The 13,056-nt window shown below is 41.7% G+C and overlaps 1 protein-coding gene across 1 annotated transcript in view; it reads left to right on the plus strand.

Annotated features, from left to right (window-relative positions):
• Positions 1 to 13,056, plus strand: part of LOC113232514 (laminin subunit alpha-1-like) — a 232,049-nt gene that overhangs the window by 98,878 nt on the left and 120,115 nt on the right. The window contains exons 5-17 of the mRNA XM_026467268.1: positions 41 to 208; positions 322 to 507; positions 637 to 742; positions 1,538 to 1,737; positions 4,932 to 5,081; positions 7,493 to 7,600; positions 8,798 to 8,960; positions 9,448 to 9,644; positions 10,860 to 11,055; positions 11,462 to 11,550; positions 11,742 to 11,881; positions 12,530 to 12,677; positions 12,817 to 12,988. Of these exons, the coding sequence (XP_026323053.1) occupies positions 41 to 208; positions 322 to 507; positions 637 to 742; positions 1,538 to 1,737; positions 4,932 to 5,081; positions 7,493 to 7,600; positions 8,798 to 8,960; positions 9,448 to 9,644; positions 10,860 to 11,055; positions 11,462 to 11,550; positions 11,742 to 11,881; positions 12,530 to 12,677; positions 12,817 to 12,988 (2,023 nt within the window). The remainder of the gene's footprint in view (positions 1 to 40; positions 209 to 321; positions 508 to 636; positions 743 to 1,537; positions 1,738 to 4,931; positions 5,082 to 7,492; positions 7,601 to 8,797; positions 8,961 to 9,447; positions 9,645 to 10,859; positions 11,056 to 11,461; positions 11,551 to 11,741; positions 11,882 to 12,529; positions 12,678 to 12,816; positions 12,989 to 13,056) is intronic.

The raw sequence follows: 13,056 nt of genomic DNA on the forward strand, positions 1-13,056 counted from the left end.
TGACAGGGCGTTGTCTCAAAAAATCTCTTTACTCCGGCAGATGCACGTCGGCATGGGTGAGGGTGTACCGGCGCGTCGTGTTCGCGTGTCTTTCCGAGCTGCGCATGCGGCGCTTCCCGCGCAGCAGTACTATACAATGCGCGAGCTGACATTGGCTACCAGATGCATATGTCACGGTCACGCAAGACATTGCGAAGTTACTTCTGAGGTAGGCCAACTGACGTACTTTCAATGTAGATGTTGTTATGTTCTTAATGTATTTTTAATATTGTTTTTCGTTTTTTATTTTTATAAATGGTATTTCTGGCATTTTTTTTTCAGGCAGCAAGATGCGAATGCTTACACGGCACTTGTGGTTCACACTGCCAGCGCTGCTGCAACGGCTCCCCGTGGTCGGCGCAGCGCGGCTGCGACCAGCTTCCTGATGATGGGGATAACTGCGCGTGCGCCGAACGAGGCGCCTGCGCTTACGATGACACAGGCGCTATACTATGCGTCAATTGCACTGTGAGTATACAATGAGCGCTTCGTTATTGCCCAATAGCTTGGCTTTAGTTTTACCATGTCTTTTTAATAGGTACTCATTGCATTTGGAAAATTTAACTTGATTGATTTCTCTGTATTGAATGGTTCCAGGAGAATCGCGCAGGGCCATTGTGCGACAAATGTTTGATTGGATATTACAGCCCTACACCAGACGGTCCTTGCCAGCCCTGCAACTGCGACCACGAGGGTTCCAACGGTATATATTGCTGAGCATACTTTACAGAACTAGGTCTAGAAACAACCCAACCAGGAAAATGTTTCTTAAAACATTTCTTACTCGTGTCATAGTCACGATTAAATGATTCCGCTACATTAGAAATTCAAAGTGTTAAATGACAACAACTTGATATAAAATTGCGTCATATAATTAGGATAGCTCTATACTTCTTGTAGCGGAATCCACTTGCTCAATAAAAATGTAATATACGAGATAGTAAATTCTGTGTTATAATATCATACAGATGATATATTATTGACGTATCGAACAAACACAAAGAAAAATTTCTTCAATTCGACTAAACTCGAACCAGTGTCTGTTGCCTCACTGTGGCCTACCATTTTTACCAACTGAGAAACAGATTTTCTGTATGCAGGTTGGGTTTAAATGGCTATTTTGGTGTAGCGCCATCTGTATGAAACTTATGAATCTCTATGAAACCTAAAGAGTTTTTATCAGGAACTAGAGTTCAGTGAATTCAACACAAACTCTATGGTTTATTTCTAATTAAAAACCATAAAAACTGTCTCTACGGCTGAACAGTTACCAGACTGCCACGCAGAGGCCCCAGTTTCGATTCCCTATGATATTTGTTTGGCCTACATTTATTTCAGTCGTGAGTTTGAGTATAATTTGTGGTTGTCTATGTATGTGTCCATGGCACCCGCGACGTAGGGTTTCCCTAGTGCGGGGCTACATTGGCTGTGTGCGTTATTATTATAAATAACATACAGATTTTGTAGTGAAACTTTTACAAGTGTTCCATATTTCTAGGCTCCTGCACATGGGACAAAAAGCACCGTCACGTCTCCTGCACATGTCGTCCTGGGTACACTGGCCCGTTATGCGACATGTGCGAAAACCCGTTTGGTATCTTCCCTGGTTGCGAAGTGGTCACCACGCCGGTGTGCAAGTGTGATCCGAGGGGGATTACGGACCCGGAGAGAATATGTGATGACGATTGTGAATGTAAGGTGAGTTTGAAGATAGGATAGAAATACAGGATGGCACCAAATTTTTTTTAATGTTCTTATAAGATGACTCTTCTGTGGAGCGATCTGTTCACCATTTCAGTTGAACTCTTGTGAATATTGTATATTTGCTATTGGCGCGGTGTCACCAAAATCGTACTTGTTGCATCCACATTGTCGTGTCGTATGTTCGTCGGTAGAACGCGTGTATTCTCGTCAACACTAAGACTTATGGAATCACTTACACTCTACATTACAATACAACACATATACATACACATGCACGCGTACACGCACCCGTACACGCACCCTCATACGGTTGCCTATGAGTAGTCCGAAATGACATTTTCCAGAAATAACGATTGCTCGAATTTGCATAACCTCGAAAGTAATTTTGAGAGGAAAATGTTTTTCTTGTAAACCTAACTTAACCTAACCTCTTTTTTGTCGCTGGGAAATGCGTTACGCATACCGTTCGACTCGGAGGAGCATCGAGCGGTTATGTGGGACTCCCGGGCGGTAGTCCCGTATAGCCACTAAAACCCAGCGGTTAACTCCACCGCCATAGATAGACGAAACAGGGTCCGCTTGCGCATACTACTGGGGCGTCTCGGCGAATGGCCCGCATAGAGCGGGCCCAGTCCTTTGGAGGGTGTCCCGGGCACTCTTAGTCTTGATGGAAGGGGTTCTCTGACCCCAATCTACGGCGGGGGAAGAAGGTGGGCGTACTGTCTCCTTCGCCTCCCCGACCTACGTCTTCTATGCCTCACCAAAGCATCCATGTCCGGTGAGCACCTGCACCAATCTCAATCAATCAAAAAAGGACAGTGTCCCGTATCGCCGGTTAACCCAGCGGACTAGCTGGGGGCGGATGGCCTCCACGGTCACTGAGCCAGCGATTGGGGACTCCAAGTCCTCCCCCCATCTTCAGAATAACGCGGCGCGGCCCGCTGCCCTGATCCGCCTTGTTTCTTCAGCATCAGGGCTTTCTCCTCTGCTTCGCATGGTTACACGGTATCGGTGCACTTCCGCGAGCACTTCCGCCAGAAGTTCCCAGGGGGGATCACCCGCGAGAAGTGTGGCGGCCGTCCACGATACCGTGCGGTACCCCCCACCACTATAACCCTCTGCGGCCTCCGCAGGAAAGGCTTGAGTTGAGCTGTGAGAGCTTCTACCCAGATGGGTGAGCCGTAGAGGGCCATACTCCGGATTATTCCGGAGTACAACTTAACGTAACCTAGCCGAACCTAATCATGTCTTTGCGATAAACATTCAACATATTCTGAAAGAACAACTGTTTCGTTATAATTCGGTTTTCGGTGTAATGAAAATTCGAATAAACGTTATTGCGGACAAAAAATTTTCAAGCTTGTGATAGGTTACACCCCACACTCAAAAACATGTACACAAACACTCACACGCACACATACCACCTGAGTCACATACATAAATATGCTGTTTCTTTTTGGATTTTAGTATTTATTAACTTTCAATTAATTTTTTAATTTTTGTTTTATTTTTTTTTTATTTTTATTTTAGTCATTCCTATATCATCGATCATCAATTAAAATCTAGTATTAGTAATGTAATGAGGTGTTGGAGGCCAGGAGACTCATGCCACAAGTCTAATCTAGTTTGAGCTTCCTGTCATCCAATCTTTTGCCTATGACGTTCTAAGATTCCGGGTATGATCCCCGGCCTTGTTAGTGTAGAAAAACTAACTTTTCTACATTGGCGCGGGTCTGGGTGTTTGTGGTAACGTCGTTGTTTCCTATTTCCTTTACACAAGTGTTTTAGCTGCTTACTTTGGGATCAGACCAACGTCCCATACGTTGGTCTGATATTCATCATCACTGATGTTGTCTAATATTCATTTTTATGTAGCGTAAATTGGAGTGTTCTTTGGAAAATTAAAAATAAGGTACTTATTTAATGACTTTTGTAACTAAAGTGAAAAATAAGGAGGTTTGCATTAATATTAGACATAACTCGTTGATGATCTTACCGTCGCAGTCACCCGTGACCATCGGTCCTGTAAAGCGCCCGAAATGTTGGTTTGTTTGAAAAAAAAAAAACAAATATACGCGATCCGTGAGAGTAATTTCATATCCTATGTGTAACATTCGCGAAAACCTAAGAACTTGAAATGTAAGCAATTTTAAATTGTTTTCTAAAAATAATATTTCTGTAAATAATTTTCTAAAATCCAAGAATGTGTAAATTTAAATATGATTGTTTTTGACGCCTTTTCTGATTTTTGTTTGCTGTTTTGCTTTGAAAACTATGCGTGTTTTCCAATAAGGCTTTGCTCACTCGTTGTTACCACTCACCCTTTAACCCATTGATATAGTCCGCTACAACAACAACAAAAAAATCCTGACCTACACAAACACACACACACACACACACACACACATATATGTATATTATTTATTTTTATTTATCCTACATAATTAGATCACCACTTAATCTATAATAACTGTATCGGTTTGGACGAGCACTGACTTCTGACACAAGTATTTTCATATTTAAAAGAAATTCATTAACAATGATATTTAAGGTTGAGTCCTTAGAATAATAACGCATAGAAACCTAGTCCGCACACGCTAAGTGAGGCAAATTGAAGCGCGCCCATAGGGCCTACACGAGCGGGCGGACCTTCAGTGCTCAAGGTCAACTTGCACCGCGAATAGCTCCAGAATTTTAGCTAAAAATGACGAAATGTGCGGTAAATGAGTGTAAAAATACATCAGACAAACATAAAACAGATACTAACATCACATTCCACAAGGAAGTAACGCGCTTCAACTTGTATTTTTATATAAATATTCACTAAAACCGGAAATTAACCTACTACTAAAACTAGCCTATATGAATTTGATTTTTGCCTCACTTGTGACAGTTCGTTTGATATGAAACTATCATTCTATGCGTTATTATTCTAAGGTTGAGTCAATAAATTTTATTTATTTATTTGTTTTTTAATTTGGATTAGATAAACTTCTTTTTTGATGATGTACATTGCTAATTTATGGTCACATTAGTCACATTAATCATTAGAAAAGGCCCGTCAACACGCTCGAATATTTTCAGCTTTGCGGTAAAGCTCTATCAAGCTTTGTCGAGGCTTGGTGGCAATGCCGTAGGTGTTTGAGATCTGCTAATGACGTTGGTATCATTGTGTGGTGAATTTGCAGGCGAATGTGGTGGGCGAGCGGTGCGACGCGTGCGCCGCCGGCCACTTCGGGCTGAGCGCGACGCTGCGGGAGGGCTGTCGAAGGTGCTATTGCTCGTATATCACCGACTCCTGTGCCGCGATCGCCGACGATGACGACATGGCCGCTGCTGTAAGTCGTTCATTTACAAAGATAGATGGCTCCATATACGAAAACATTACATTGAAGATTTCACAATATTGTTATTACCACAGAACAATAAATACAATAGAAGTGCTTAGTTTTCGTGACACGTATGCCAACTGTACGCGATGTTCCACTCTCTGTCAATAATTTAGGGCAAAACCTTGAAAATCGTAGATAAATGCGTTATTTTGCTACTTTGGAATGATAGTCGCACTTGTAACATTAACTATGGTGACATTCACATCATCGTTAAGTCTTATTTTATTAAATTTTAATAAATAAAAAAATTTCTATTTATCGTAATATTTTTTTGTTTCAACAAACGAAAGTAAACCTTATACCGCTGCAATATCGTCGCTTCTTTTTTGGAGAACTTAGTCTTGATCATCATTCAGCCATAAGACGCCCACTACATGCCCACTGCTGGGCATAGGCCTCCCCCAACTATCTCTTTACCAGACCGTCGGTACACATGGTGGGGCCCTACCCACTGAGGGTCATCCGGTGCGCGGTCGCCATTGGAGAACCTTTCCGCCCCAACACCCATCGGTTCTCCTATGTGCCCCGCCCACTGCCACTTCAGCTGAGCAATTCTTCGAGCTATGTCGGTTACCTTAGTTCTACTTGTTTTCTAATTTCTGATTCTATCACTTAGGGAAATACCGAGCATCGCTCTCTCCGTTGCCCGCTGAGTGACCTTGAGCCTTCGTATGAGGTCCATTGTGAGGGACCAGGTTTCTGATTCATATGTGATCACTGGCAACATACACTGGTCAAAGATTTTCGTCTTGAGACATTGAGGTATTTTGAACGCGAAGATTTTTTTGTAGTTTCCCGAACGCTGCCCATCCGAGCTGGATTCGACGAGAGATCTCTTTCTCAAAGTTGGACTTACCTAACTGGACTGTCTGTCCCAGGTATACGTAATGGTCAACAACTTCGAGTGTAGTGCTCCCAGTTTTAACTGGAGCGGGTACAACATGGGCATTAGACATGATCTCGGTCTTGTCCATGTTCATCTTAAGACCCACTCTTTGGGAACCACTACTGAGATCTTCGAGCATTGTGTTCAGGTCTCCCAAGGTCTCAGCCATAGGAACTATATCATCGGCAAATCGAAGATGTGTTAGATACTCGCCGTTGATGTTGATGCCAAGTCCTTTCCAGTCCAGAAGCTTGAAAATATCCTCCAACGCAGTAGTGAACAATTTCGGAGATATCACATCTCCATGTCTCACGCTTCGTTGCAGTTGGATAGGATAGAGCTCTGATCCTGTAATCGGACTGACATAGTCGCGTTTTTGTATAAGTACCTTAATACCTCGATATACCTATACTCGATTTAGCCTCTTTGAAGAGACTGCAGCACCACCCAGGTCTCAATCGAATCAAAGGCCTTCTCATAGTCCACAAACGCTTAGCAAAGTGGCCGATTGCACTCCTCGGTCTTCTGTATAACCTGTCGCAGCTTGTGGATGTGGTCTATGGTACAAAAACCCTTTCGGAAACTGGCTTGTTCGGGAGATTGGAAATTGTCAAACCTGTGAGCGAGACGATTCGTGATAATTCTCGAAAACAACTTATAGATATGACTCAGAAGCCAGATTGGCCGATAGTTCTTCAAGAGTGTTTTATCACCCTTTTTGAAAAGCTTCTGGAGGATTTTAAGTATCGGCTTGCTGCCCGCTCTCAGAAGTTCTGTAGTGATTCCATCATCGACCGCCGCTTTGTTGTCCTTGAGTTATTGGAGAGACACACTAATCTCATACAGGCTGACGTCCGGGAAATCTTCGGTATAATGTCGAGTAAGCTTGGCTCTTGGGTCTTTAGCCTCGCTTTCAACAGATGCTTTCGTAGACTATAGCTGTCGATAGAAACTCCAAATTTCACCAACTTTTGCAACGTAAAAACAGATGGCATTGTGTGCTACAAACTAATATGGGTAGATGGCGCTAATCATAAACAAAATAAAAGAATAGCCGGCACTATCCATAGAAATCTATTCAATAAGCGCTATCTAGTTAATTTGTTTGTAATTACTAGAAATTAGAGTAGCTTTGTCGATGTAAAACAAATTAGTAACAAAAATAGCCACTCGTCGCGACATCTGGTATATCACTAGGTACTAAATTCGGTATTAAATTCAGCTGTTTCCGTACGGTTGTGTTGCCAAATTGACAACCACGGTTTCTCTCGTGAGCTTAGATGTCATTCGTGGTAGTCTATGTTGTGTTCATGGGACCCACTATACAGGGTTTCCCTAGTACGGGGCTATGAGTGTGTGCTTGAAAATACTCGACAGTTCTGTCTTGTATCGCAATTAGCAGTCTTTTTGAGTTATTGGTTCAACTGTTAAATAGTTTGAAAATAGTAATATTTGCTTGTGTGGAGACCAGATGGTACTACCGCTGAACGAGGGCTGGCTGGTGACGGACGTTGATGGCAGGGAGACACTCGAGCCGTCCACTGATGACCAGGGTAACCTCTATCTTGTTAGTTACGAGGTAAGATTATTTTTTAACAACACAACATATAAAGAGTTTATGCTTAAAGCGAGGTATTCGAACGCTAGCCTAGATTTTAAGAAGCGAGGTGTGGGTGGGTACCCACACCTCCCGCGCAGAAAATTGCAGAGAAAATTTGACACAGATCCGAAGTTGACAAGAGCCTGATGGTGCCTGACGGGGCGGCAAGCGCCGCGGCATGTCGATAAACCGCAGGACATATTTCAAGTTTTGGGATAAATTTGATTTTAATTACTGTAGGGCTTCAGTTGAAAACCGAACTTAAAGGGAACAATCTCCATATAAAAATTATGTGCAGAGTTCATTGACTTACAAATAAATGGACGACGGGTCTAATACAAAAACCACGAAAAAAATGTCCCAAGTCAACCTATTTGAAATTTAAATTGTAATGTCATCGCAGTATCGCGCTGTCAGTAGAACAAATGAAGACTAAAGCGGAGTTTGGCGCTCTGTATACGATTTTAGCGCCTTACAAGTGCGGACACTTTTTAGCGCGGACCCGACGTCCATATAATTGTAAGTCAATGGCAGAGTTAGATGTTTTCTTATTAAAAAATTAGTTTTTTGTGAGAACTTAATAGTAAATACCTGAAATATTATTTGATCTTGCAAAACAATTTGTGCCGCTTTTCCTCCCGTGACTCGTATAAGTTTCAATTATTTACCTCCTAAATGATTATCACTAATATCAGATTTCTTACCACGGTATGACTTCTTTTTATTTTCCCGATATTTCGGAACGGTTGCACGCTCCATGGTCACGGGTTGACAAAATCTACATATTTACCTCCTGTTTATGACTTGAGGTAATAAATAACAGTTTTCATTATATTTCATTTTGTATCAAATAACTATATTATTGTTTACTGCCTGTATTATAATGAGAGAGGGAGCCAGGAGTGCCGTAGCACAGGATTTAATTTGGGTCACTTCTCCCATGTCTTAGCTCTATGTTCGATCATTTACTTATATTTTGTACAGGTTGAGATAATAAATGACTTTATTATTATTACAAACCAAAACCTAAATTTAATCTTGGAATTAGATCTCTCCTTAACTATTAAGAGAGTCAAAGACAGTCCTGACATTAATAAAATATGTGAAATTTTATTGAAATTGGGCTTCCATTTCTATATAAATATAGTTGTAATTGAATATTTGTGGTTGTTCTAGGTAGAAGGCTGGAAGTCGTTCTATTGGCTGACGAAAACGCTGAACGGTGAACACCTCTCGCTATACGGTAACGAGATTGTCGTGAAGACATTCTGGAGCATCGTGCGCGGAGATACAGGGGGCAACCCTACTACTGCGCCTGATGTAGTGCTAACTGCAGCCGGTATGCACAATTTGACTTTATCTAGTCTGAAGAAAAACTTGACTAAGCACTTGAAAATTAGTTTTAAAAATTTAGTAAGCGTAACACTATTAATACCAGAGTAAGACAATCCTATCCCTTATGGGACACCATTGTAGAGCAAACTGACTGGGATTGATGTGTAATGTGTTTTTGAACAAAACGGCTGCGTTTTATCTTTTTGCGCTATCGAAAGTAGACACCAGAAAATTTAAAACAGGAAAACCGCCGAAGTAAATAATACATTATGGTTAATGCAATACATGTCAGATTACGTTTTTGAGCCGCCATGAGCGATCAGAGGAAAAGTGTGTGGGAACATTGAGATGTATTATATAGATTCATTTACCAGGAGTATTTAATTCTTACGGTTTTGTTATGGCCCAGAGCTGCTTAATCAACAATATTACACCTTATGGTTCACTTAGTTGGAGCATGACAAAAAAGGAGAATTTCTATTGTATTTCAGACGGCACAAATATAGTCTACAGCAACAAGAGCTACGAAACTCCAGGAGAAACAGAAGTGATAGTCCCGTTGGTCGAAGGCGATTGGTGGAAAGTTGGGGATGAGCTGACACTCGCTTCTCGCGCGCAACTAATGGATGTGTTGAGAGATCTGCAGGCGGTATTGATAAGAGCGCATTTCCACGGGGATCAGGATGAGGTGAGAAAACAATTTTAACTACTTTAAATAATCCTTCTTCCGTAATCTATATTATCACATTGTATTATTTCGGTTTCTAATTGTCATGGTTCAAGAATATCTCTTTGCCGAGGTGCATATGGAACAATGTTTGGATGATACCAATTTTCTGCACGAAAGAGTCGGCTTCGAGGGCTTATGTTTAGCAGCGGAAGCATGTACACTGATATGAATGATGATGATGAATGACTGCGTTTCGGTTTTGAGTGGTAATGGTTCTGGTGATGGGCGTGGTGACATATATTGTTGTACTCGTTTTACGGCTTGGGGTTACCTATCAGAAGTCAGAAAATACATTTGCCCGAAATAACGTTAGCTCGAATTTCCATAATGTCAAATGAATTTTTTTAGGAATATTACAAAACAAAAGCTCATTTTTTCTTTGTGAAAAGCATCAAAATTACTCGAAAGCGTAACGGTTTTATTATAAATCGGTTATCGGAATTACGGATATTTGAGTTTACGTTTAGTTGGAATATCGGTATATTTCTTATAGTACACGTTTATTTTCACATTTGTAATAATATTTATATGTATGTATCTGCTCAACTCTTTATTATTTCTTTAAGTGAATTTGTACAAAATTTGACATAATAATTTATAAAAATTAATTAATATTAACGATAAAGGCTACTCCATTACTCTTGTGTTCAAGTAATTTTATTAACTGCCTCCGTGGCCGAACGGTTACGAGAAATATTTGTATGGCGTACAATTATTTCTCTCGTGAGTTTGGGTGTAATTTGTGGTTGTCTATGTGTGTGACCACGGCAACTGTGACACAGGGTTTCCCTAGTGCGGGGCTATGTTGAGTGTGTGCGTTATTTATTATTTATAATTTTCAGTCGAAGCTAAATATGGTGAATTTTGTTAAATTTTTCAGGAGAAGCTGAATATGGAGTTTTTGTGCCCTTAAGTTGTTGCAAGCAAAATTAGGCAGTACTGTAATTATAGTATATAACGCACACACTCAACATAGCCCCGCACTAGGGAAACTCTGTGTCGCGGGTGCCATGGACACACACATACTAGACGACCACAAATTACACCCAAACACACGCGAGAAATATATGTAGGCCATACAAATATTTCTCATGGTACGGGAATCGAACCTGGGACCTCTGGAGGCTGTAGCAAAGAATAGTCTAATAACATTCATATCATTCTTTTTCTCAGGTGCGCCTCGAACGCATCGAGCTGCGTCCGGCTGCGGACGGGGCGCGCGAGCAGTGCGCGTGTCCGCCGGGCTACAGCGGCGCGCACTGCCAGGCGTGCGCGCGCAGCCACGCGCGGGTGTCGCACGCCAGCGGCGCCTTGCCCGCCTTCGAGTGCGTGCCGTGTGCGTGCAACGGACACGCCGAATGTGACACTGGTACGTACGCTCTATATATTTTATGGAGGCTTAGAAATGTAAATTATGTAAGTTTGACATTAACATGATTTTCGCTTTATTTTTGACATTGTTAATTTTTACTAATTTTCATTATATTTTTTCTTTGTATGTTTACTAGTTTTTGACAGTTTTTAATTATAATATTTTGTACATTATGCGACCACCACTAATTATATTTGTATGTTTCAACGAAACTGGTTGTAGTAGCACTGTTAATTTATTGAACTGATCTGATGAACTTATTGTACCTACTTCCATAAATAAAACGATATTTATCTTTATCTTTATCTTTATGGACAATCTGTCGCATTTGGGGCTAATATTAGAACTTCCGCTACGACAGATGGTGAAATGGTATGAAAGAGTTACTAATTCTTTGTTTCAGTGGACGGGCCGTGCGGGCTGTGTCGGGACAACACCACAGGTCCACATTGCGAGCGATGCCTGCCAGGGCACTACGGCAATCCCGTGACGGTATATCCAATTTGCTTAATATTTATTTGTACACAAAAATCATAATTCACGATTACAATTTTTGCTAAAACTATAAACCACATTCTTCCTTAACTTGTTACTTTTTACGAAACTTTATTTTGCTATCAATTCGTGGTCGATACCTTGTTTTGTCACTCGCTTCATTGACATTGATTATTTTTTTAACGCAGGGCGCGTGTAAGCCCTGCGCTTGCCCTCTGTTCCTGGCGTCAAACAACTTCAGCCCGAACTGCGCGTTGGCCGACGCGCAGGGCGACGACTACGTCTGTACTCAATGCCCAGACGGGTACACCGGGGACCATTGCGAACAGTGAGTGCTGTTGCGTGTTATTTTGAAATACACGTACAGGAATTTGAAATTAATTTTGTGGAATATGAATAGAATAACGTCCCCAATCGATTATTTAAGAAAACTTTAGAAAAGTTACAAGACTTTTTGTCTTAAGTATAGCACGGACCTATAGTTTTCTTTTCTTTCTTCTTTTGTAGTCGGCAGAGAAGGCTTTACAGCATTAAGTCCACCATTTCTACTATGTTGTATTGTGCAAAAAAGTTAAATATTAAATATAACTTTAACATATACTAAAGTTTAATATAACTTTTTTATAAAAAAAAACCGACCTCAAAAATTCGTGGAATTACATCTATTTGCCAAATTTTATTGAAATCGGTTACCGGAAAGTGCGAAACCGAATTCATCCCCTAGTTTGCCACCCTTAGAGGTGGAATATTTTCTTCAAACAAAAAAAGAATATTCAAAATCGGTTCGCCGGAGCTATCGCGTAACATACAGAAAAATACAAAAGAAAAGTAATTGAGAATCTCTTAATTTTTTGAAGTCGATCAAAAGTGAATATATGTGATTTCTATGTATATAAGTGAGCATTTCTCTAGTTTTCTGTTCAAGTAGAAGTGATAAAAGAGTCAAGCCAGAAGCTAAGAAGCGATCCCTTTCCAGCTGCGACTTCGGCTACTGGGGCTCGCCCACGACGCCGGGCAGCCAGTGCACCGCCTGCGCCTGCGCCGGCGCGCCGTGCCAGCGCGACTCGGGGCTCTGCCTCGTGTGCCCGCCGCACAGCGAGGGCGCACGCTGCGATCAGTGCCAGGTGGGATTTTCCCTCTGCCGTAGTTTTTGGCGATTAGACAGAACGAATGTAGAAAACCTCCATTTATGTAGATGTTTCATCTACTTGACATTTATTAAGTAATGGTAAATTATCGTAAGATTCCTGTTTATTTTCATAGGAAGGCTATTGGTTTGGCTCAGAGGGCTGGCCGAGGTCGAGCGGTGGGTGCGTGGCCTGCGCGTGCGGCCCAGGGACGCTGGCCGACGCCTGCGACCAGCGCACGGGGACCTGCGCCTGCAAGGAGGGCTGGGCGGGGCCCAAGTGCGACCGGTGTTCCGAGGGACATGGAGGTCAGTTATTAAATAATTTATTTCTTTGTGATACACAGGTTATAAAGTTGTTACAAGAACTAATTTTG

The sequence above is a fragment of the Hyposmocoma kahamanoa genome, unplaced genomic scaffold (genome assembly GCF_003589595.1).
Source record: "Hyposmocoma kahamanoa isolate Upper Pololo Valley unplaced genomic scaffold, ASM358959v1 102, whole genome shotgun sequence".
In the NCBI taxonomy this organism is placed as follows: Eukaryota; Metazoa; Arthropoda; class Insecta; order Lepidoptera; family Cosmopterigidae; genus Hyposmocoma; species Hyposmocoma kahamanoa.